Genomic DNA, 8,859 nt, shown 5'->3' on the forward strand with positions numbered 1-8,859 from the left:
TTTGTTACAATAAGTACATTTGTCATAAGAAGTGAAACAGTATATCGCTGTCGGTACAGTAAAGATGTTCATAGAACCAAGTGCAAGTATTACAATCGCTAGGCTAACCCATTCCCCGTGTAAAGCAACGATAGCAGCTACTGTAGATGCTACACAATTAAGTACCTTGAATAAGTGCAATGTACAAGTGCCAGGACGTACAACATTCAATGGTGGCTGTGCATTGGTTTCTATGCAGAGTCGAGATGAACTCTGAACAGGTGAGTTTTGAGTCTTTTGCGGAAGCTGGTAAGCGACTCTGCGGTCCTGACATCGGTAGGGAGCTCGTTCCACCACTGAGGTCCCAAAACAGAGAAAAGTTGTGACTTCGCTGATCGACCTTTGCTTGCTCTTAGCAATGGCGGTACCAGACGTCCAGCTGAGGTAGTTGAGCAGAGGGATCGAGCTGGGGTGTGTGGCTTTACTAATGCTTGGAGGTAGGCAGGGGCAGTTCCATCGACTGCCTTGTATGCCAGTACCATCATCTTGAATCTGATGCGAGCTATTACAGGGAGCCAGTGGAGGTCTCGGAAGAGGGGGGTTATATGTGAGAACTTTGGTAGGTTGAACACGAGGCGCGCTGCTCCATTCTGGATGCGCTGCAAGGGTTTAATCGCAGAGGCAGGGAGTCCAGCCAGGAGCGAGTTGCAGTAGTCGAGGCGGGAGATGACCAGTGATTGGACTAGAAGCTGAGCTGCTTCCCTTGTGAGGAAGGGCCGGATCCTGCGGATGTTGTAAAGTGCAAATCTGCAGGATCGGGCCACCGCAGTGATGTTTGCGGTGCAGCATAACTGATTGTCCAACACTATACCAAGGTTTTTGGCAGTTGGAGAAGGAGATACAGTGATGTTCTCAACAGTGGCCGGTAAGTCCATGTGTGGGCAATCTTTCCCTGGTATTAGGAGGAGCTCAGTCTTGTTGAGGTTAAGCCTCAGGTGATGGGCAGTTGTCCAGGTGCTGACTTCTGCCAGACATTCAGATATGCGTGTTGCAATCAGGGCTTTGTCAGATGAGGGAAAGGAGAGAAATAGCTGAGTGTCGTCAGCATAGCAGTGATAGAGTCTCCCACTCCTCTTACACTCCCTGCTTTAAATGACGCAAAAATCCACATTTTGCATAATTTAAAGCAGGAAGTGTTAGAGGTAGATACAAATCTCTCCCGTGCAGGTTTCTAACGATACAAAGCTAAATGCAAATGGGTGTATGTGTCCCTTTAAGTTCCATATTGGCTTCGTTTTCAGTTGGTCTCATTCAATTACGCTGAGGTGAGAGCAGGGAGGATGTGAAAGCAGTGTTGCCAGATTGGGCGTTTTTTTTCGCAGAATTTTACTACATTTTACAAGTTAGCATTTTTGCAAGCACACTCTCAGTTCGTTAGGACGAAACACATTCTAGTTATCTATAGTAACTAGTGATTTCAGTTTAACGCGTTATTAACGGCGTTAACGCAAACCATTTTTAACGGCGTTAATTTTTTTATCGTGCTCTTTTGGCTTGCCAAACGTTGTAGTTTTTTCACCTGCTGTGACAGCAGGGGCAGGTCCAGAGAATGTTCTGGTGGGGGGCACAGGGGGTAACAACAGTTAATCTGGGGGGGCCGTCCAAAAGTAACAAAAATGAGAGGGAAAAAGCTTTGTACAGTAAACATAGCTGTTTGTTAATCAGTTTTAAACATCACTGAAATTCTTACAATTAAAAAAAGCCCATTATATTAAAAATAAATAAAACAAAAATGTAAAATAGAATTTTCAAAAAAACAGAATAAAAGCTCAGTGTTTTATTATAAGTAAGCAACAACATCAAAATGAAATTAGGACAGTAACAGCACTGCCACTCAAACTGACAATAACAACTGCTGAACTATTTACATAACATACATACACACACAATCAGATCATTATTTGGGAGGTGCTGACACTTTAAAATAATGATATCCTGCGATTGCCGTGTTTGCTGCTGAACAACTTAACAAACTCCTCCATGTCCAAGGCCTTGGCTCTCTTGGACTCCACACTTAGCACTCCAGGATCACTAAGTCTTTCGTTTTTCATGGTGGTGCGCAAGTGATTTTTTTATCAGTTTCAGTGCAGAAAAACTGCGTTCACAGGCAGCTGTGCTGACAGGTAGGGCCAAAGCAGTTTTGCACAACCTGAAAAGTTCATAAAAGACATCTTAAATGGCTCCAGGAACTCTGTAAACTCAAGCAAACTGGTGAGATTCCTCATTCCAGCTTCCTCCTTTCTCTTCAAGATCCGCTTGGCTTGGTGGAGCTCATGCTTCAGATCCTCCAGGTTTGTCTCATAAATGGTTCCAAACAAAAACAAAGGATCCTCATCTAAAAAGCTGTTGCTTTTAGGATTGAGTGCCTGAATCCCTCTCATGATGTCACAGTTGGTTATTGAAAACCGCCTCTCTAGCTCAGCATTTACACGGTCTAGGATTGGATAGTAAACAGTCTGACAAAAGTTATTCTTGTCGATGTCACTGTAACGTTGACCAACTGTGGACATGACATCTGTGTCGTTAAGAACAGAGCTTGTTTTAAGTTGCCTTTTAGACATTCTCTCTGTGCTGATGTCGCACTGTTGAGCCATGCTTAGCACTTCTGTCCACAGCTGGTCAAAAGATGATTCATCCCTGTATTTTAACATTGAGTCCTGCAGTGCCTCAATGAGGTCAATTGCTCTGGCGAGGTCCAATGATGAGGACTGCAGCATATCACTCAAAAACGTTGTGTCTCCGAGAATTCTTTTGAAGGTTACTGGAAGGCAAATGAAATCTAGGTTTATCTGCCCTCGCAGTCCACGTGCCTCTACACTTCTGTCTCCATTGTTCTCCTCATCAATGTCATGAAGGACTTGTAGCACAGCTGGAAGCCGGTCCATTAGGTTCCGCATATTATCTGCAAGCCCACCTAATGTCAGTCTGGGCAACTCTCGAGGCTGATCCTTTGGATACATTGAGCGCTGTATGTCCTGCCACTTCTGGTGGACATAGGAACCGGACAGAAACACATAAAGGCGCTGCAACAAGGAAAAAAACCATGACGCCTCTGGTACTGCTCTGACTGTGTCCACAATGACCAAACTTAAGCGATGTGCATTGCAGTGCACATAAAAGGCATGCTTGGCCTGGGACTGTATCCGTGCAGACACACCACTGTGCTTACCACTCATTACAGAAGCCCCATCATAGCCCTGCCCCACCAGCTGTTCTCTGTACTCTAAACCATACTTTTGCAGGCTATTAACAATTTTTTCAGTTAGCCCAGCAGCATCAAGTTTGTCTGCATGCTCAAAATGCATGAAGCTTTCATGCACTGTACCTCTGTAGTAGTACCTCAGTACTAATGAAATTTGTTCCTCTTTTTTTAAGTCTTTTGTTTCATCAGCTAGAATACTAAAGACCCCACTTTCCTTTACCTCTTCAATAATTTCCTTTCTCACCATGTCTGCCAAAACCTCTAAAATCTCATTCTGAATGTGGTTGCTGGTGTACTTGGCATTGCTATGTTCCATTTTCTGTTTTATTAAGGGATCATGTTTGGCTATGAGCTCCAAAATGGCCAAAAAGTTGCCCTTGTTTCCAGAGTCCTCTGATTCCCGATGGCCACGCTGTGCTATGTTCTGAGTGGCTGTGCATAGCAAAACATCAGCAACTGTTTTGATATACTTCCTGTTTTCCTCTACCTTTTTTTGGTACTCTTTGTCCATTGCCTGGAGCAAAGATGTATTATTGTCAACACCCCTCTGATACTCCTTCCATGCCATCATGGCATTAAGATGGTGCTCTGCTTTGGCATGTAAGCAGAAACCTCCATCTTTATACATGGCCTTTTTCCAATTTGAAAAGCCAGTAGCGGAGTTGAATGTTGTCTCCGGAACAGAGGGCAGCGAAAAATGTCTGCAGACGAAACAAAAAGTGCTATCCTTGCACTGGGAATATTCAAGCCAGGTGTAGTCTTTATACCAGGAAGCATTGAAAGCTCTTGTCCTACCCTGTCCGTGCTGAGTACGGGGAAAGTTCTTTAGGGTAGGTTGCGCAGGGCCAGCAGCTCTGGTTTGAGAAATGTCTGAAAATATTAAAAATAAATATCAAAAGTCTGGAAATTACTACTCATGATCCAAACTGACATTTAAAGACAAAAATGTGCTTTTTGTTCTTGTTCCCACATCCAATGTCTGACAAACATATGAAAACATGTGGATTCTGGAATTTTTAAATTATGAAAAATTAAGTACATTTTTAAAAGATGTTTAACATTTTCTTTAACTTTTTAAAGTTGAGTTGGATCATTATGCAATTAAAACTCCAAAGTAAGATTTAGATTGTCAAGCTTTACCTTTTTAAATACATTAAGAGACAACGGCATTTCAGCAGGCAAGTAATAAACATTTTTTTAAAAAAGAGTTATTCACATGTTGCTGGTGATAAGTTAATAGAATTTTTAATAAAGATACTACCTTGGGGACCTTTCGGTGTCGCAAAAGTAGCATGAACTGGGGGGTTTCTGCTGGGGGGGAGCTGCTGTGACTGCTGGAGCTGCTACAGCTGTCGTCTGATTCAGCAGCATCATCAGGGTCAGTCCTCTCCCTTTGTGCATCTGAAAGTATTCATTGACACAGTCAACACATCAATTTTATTTTTAATTGCACATTCATGATTTAAATTTTTAATCAAGTGTACATGATTATTTGTTTTATAATACATAGCATGAATTACAGATATTTAACAAATATACAATTTTAAGTTCATAGTGCCAGTTTTATACTGTGATTTAAAATTAGGTAAGCAACCCTCAGAACTTTTTGCATGATAATGTTTTGACTCTATAGAGGCTTCTATCTTATTCCATTTTAAGCCACTATACAAACATGACTGAACAATAACCATCATGATTTCTAGGCAGATTTTTAATTTTTCAATTTTTGGCCTATGATGTTTGGTTATTATCAAACATACACACACATATTGGAGGTTATTTACAGATAAATTAATAATAATAACCCTTTCTTTAAACAAATCTAATGGAAATTTGGGATAAAACAAAACAACAAACCTTTTTGTATACAAAAGCAGTGTTACACTGCCTCATTTGTAGTTATTATAGTTTATACAGTTATTTTACAGTGATTTTACAGCCACTACAGTAAAATAAACAAGTGTTTGATTATAGTTATTTTATACAGTTATTTTATATTAAAACTCTCCACTTGTTGACGATCCATCGCTTCACCTCGCACACAGGCAGCACTGACTTTCGCAGTCAATTGATTTCGCGGTAAATTGCGATAAGGTACTTCCGGCTTCATTTTACAGCCGCGGATCAGACGGCCGCTGCATCGCGGCAGCGGTAAAATGTTAGCGGTTTTAAAGTGACCATAACTTAAGTTATACATCACAGATTCAAACATCCAACCCCACATTTTAACACCTGAACCCTCCCCTTTCGATACACAGCAACAGGACCTCAATGTAAGGTTTAAGGTGTAAAAGTTTTTCTTCTCAGAATTCCGTAATTTTCCCGCGTTGCGCTAGCGGCACAGATCCGTGCCGCTCGAGTTCTAAGAGTTAAAATATGGTATCGAATTAATTCATTCATCGACTAACTGTAAATTTGTGCAGAACACGTCGCACATTTTAAAGCTTTTCCCTGGTCCTGGCTGTATTTTCACCTGGAGGTCCGTGAGTGCTGGTCTGGCCCTGGAAATTTTGACCCTGTTCTGCTTGGCTGCGTTCGGCTCGACTCTCATCCTGGTCACCTGCACTTTCCCTGCTAATTTTCGTCTTGGAGAAGAAATCGAAGATGTCTCCCTGCCTCCGTTTCATACTGTAGTAGTAGGCTACATTGAAAAACATAAATAACGCCTATTACTGAACGTTGATTCAGATGGAGAGCTAACTAAAGTAAAACACACCTGTCGTGTTGTTTTAGAGCAGTTTGTCATGCAAATTTAACAGAAGTTGGCAAAAAAAACAACAACTGTAACAGACAGTTTTAAAGAAAAGGTTATGTTCTTACCTGAACTCGTTGCACCAGGTCCAGGTCACGTTGAAATAAAGTCAGACTGTTGAAGTTAAGCGAATTCTACCACAGAGTCGCGGAGCTTCTTCCGTTGTATTTAGAACAAAATCAACTTGGCTACGATGTTGAAAGTTTTTGAGTGTTGCAGCGTTTGAGTGAGTGAGAGGTTGCGGGTGCACAGCTCAGGCTGCCGGACGGCGCTGCAAGGAACTTTTATAAACGCAATATTGTTATCCCGCAGTAATCAGCCCGACAGCCCCGAAACGTTAAATGCCCACCGGGAATTCTCCCGACTCTCCCGATTACCACTCCGCCACCGTGTGTTTGTGTGTGTGTGTGTGTGTGTGTGTGTGTGTGTGTGTGTGTGTGCGTGTGTGTGTGTGTGTGTGTGTGTGTGTGTGTGTGTGTGTGTGTGTGTGTGTGTGTGTGTGTGTGGGCGTTATTCGATAGCCTGGTAATGTGTATAGGCCTATGTACAGTAGGAATATTCATACTGGTTTAAATAATAAATGTTATAGTATTTCCCATCTTTGCTGAGCAAGAGTTTTGTTCGAAAGTTCAGTGATTGAAACAAATAAAAGCCTGGGCTATTGAAGTTTTACGGTAGGCGTACCACTGTGATGCACCTGCCCGATGTCAAGTGGACTGGGTTGAATTTACTGCGGGCCTCTCTTCTTAAATCCATCTTAACAAATATATTTTTTAAACAGTCCTTCTCAACACTCTGATCTCACTTAAAGGCTAGCAGCACGAAATCAAGGGATATTTAGAATAGAAAGAAATGTGCGATTAATCACGAGTTAACTATGACATTAATGCGATTAATCGCGATTAAATATTTTAATCGCTTGACAGCACTAATAGTAACCATTTCACAGTTTGTGCCTCGCTTATTGGCCTTAGGAGGGTGACTGAGACAGCCTCGGCCGGTTTCATAAACCACAAGCTACATTCTGGGATTGCCAAAGGGAGTAGTGGCACTCCTATCTGCAGCTAATTGTTATAATAAGACATCCATCAAGTTTATGATCCTTGTGAAGTGCAATAATAACAGCACATTTATAATGGAAAATGGTACAAATTAATTTATTGGCACTACAGGAAAATGTTTTGATTCAAAGCATAAAAGGTTAATCTTGGATATCCACTAACTAACAGTTACCGTTAAAAATGTGTGCATTATGTTTCACATATAGAGAAAGAAGATGTAAATTCAATACAAACACAATTCCCACATGTACCTGACTGGATTATTGCCCATATAAAACAAAGATTGATAATTTTTTGTGAGCTACTTAAATATATCACAATTTACACATATATTTGCTAACATAAACAAATATAAAGAAGGAAATATTTTAACACACATTGAATAATTTAAAATGTATTTTACATTTAACTAAATTATATAATATAAATTACTCACTTGAGACACGGTTGGACACATGTGTGTGTATCTAGGTCGGGCGCTGTGTTCTCAAGAATAGCAAGAAAGTCTTGCTATATATGAAGCTGTTTGTTATCAAGCCACTTAATTAATTTGGTAGTCCATTTTTAATGTTTTTTCCAGAATATTGTACCTTCAAATATTGACCTCCCAGCATTCTATTGTGCTGTGATAACAAATGTATTACTTCCACCCTTAATCAACGGTAGAAAAAGATTGGACAACAGCTTTCGTATCTCTTTGGACTGTACACCATATATGATGGGGTTGAGGCCACTGGGAAGTATGTGAAACATAATGGAGGACAGCTTCCTGTAATCTGAGTACTGAGGAAAGCGATGCATCAGAATGGTCAACAGTCCACATAGAAGCAAGATAAGGTAGACAGAGAGGTGAGTGCTGCAAGTCTTAAGAGCTTTACTGTTCAAAGCTTTGTTCTTATTGGTCAGACAGACAGCTGTGATCTTTGCATAGGTAAGCATTGTACTGCCCATAGAAGATGTGAAGAGAAGCACAGTAAATGACAGTCCATATACATTGTTAATGAAAACACTCTCGCAGGAGAGTTTAAACAGTGAGGCATTGTCACAGTAAGGATTTGTGATCATGGTTCTGCATCTGCTCAGTCTGATGGTCAGCCCAAGCAAAACAGCCACCAGCACAAAGGTCACCCCCCAGGCAGAGACAGTCAGCTTGATCACCATTCTGTTGTTCATAATAGTAGTATACCGCAAAGGGTTACATATAGCTACATATCTGTCAAAGGCCATGATCATCAGAATGGCGTAAGAGGCAGTGCCGAACATATGTGAGAAGAAGGCTTGGACCACGCACTCGTAGTAGCTGATTATGCGTTCAGAAGGAGGCACCAGAATGTCTTTAAGAAGCCTCGGCAGCATGATGGAGTTTCCTATAATGTCGTTGATTGGTAGATTACAGAAAAGCAGATACATAGGCTGGTGAAGGCTCCTTTCAATGCAGACTAGCACTACAATACCCACATTAGTAAACATGATAAAAATATAGGATACAAGTAAAAAGAAAAAAACAGGGTACACAGAATGTACGGTGACCTTTAACCCTTCAATCTGCAGGTTCAAGCTGTTGAATGTGTAGTTGTCCATCGCTGAAACCAAAGACATCGCTGCCAAAGAACATTAAAAGGTTATTATAACAATAAATCTATATTATTATTCAAAAAAACTATTTCCTGTGAATGTCAATAAAAATTGAGTTGTTTATGTATTATGCCATATGTCAAGTTTTATCCAAATCTACTACTCTAATTTATTTTAAATAAAAACAAAATATTCTGTATCTTTAAATGAGTCTGAGCAGAAACTGTATA

The 8,859-nt window shown here is 40.7% G+C and overlaps 1 protein-coding gene across 1 annotated transcript; it reads right to left on the reverse strand.

The window, feature by feature from the left end:
- Nucleotides 1-7,669: 7,669 nt before the first annotated feature.
- On the reverse strand, nt 7,670-8,653 carry LOC307076445 (olfactory receptor 8G17-like; the record flags this gene model as incomplete). The annotated part of the gene is made up of 1 exon (XM_079737452.1): nt 7,670-8,653. The coding sequence occupies one exon, from the start codon at nt 8,651-8,653 to the stop codon at nt 7,670-7,672; it is 984 nt and encodes a 327-aa protein (XP_079593578.1).
- Nucleotides 8,654-8,859: the final 206 nt, after the last annotated feature.

Source organism: Pollachius pollachius (assembly GCF_949987615.1).
Source record: "Pollachius pollachius genome assembly, chromosome: 6".
Lineage (NCBI taxonomy): Eukaryota > Metazoa > Chordata > Actinopteri > Gadiformes > Gadidae > Pollachius > Pollachius pollachius.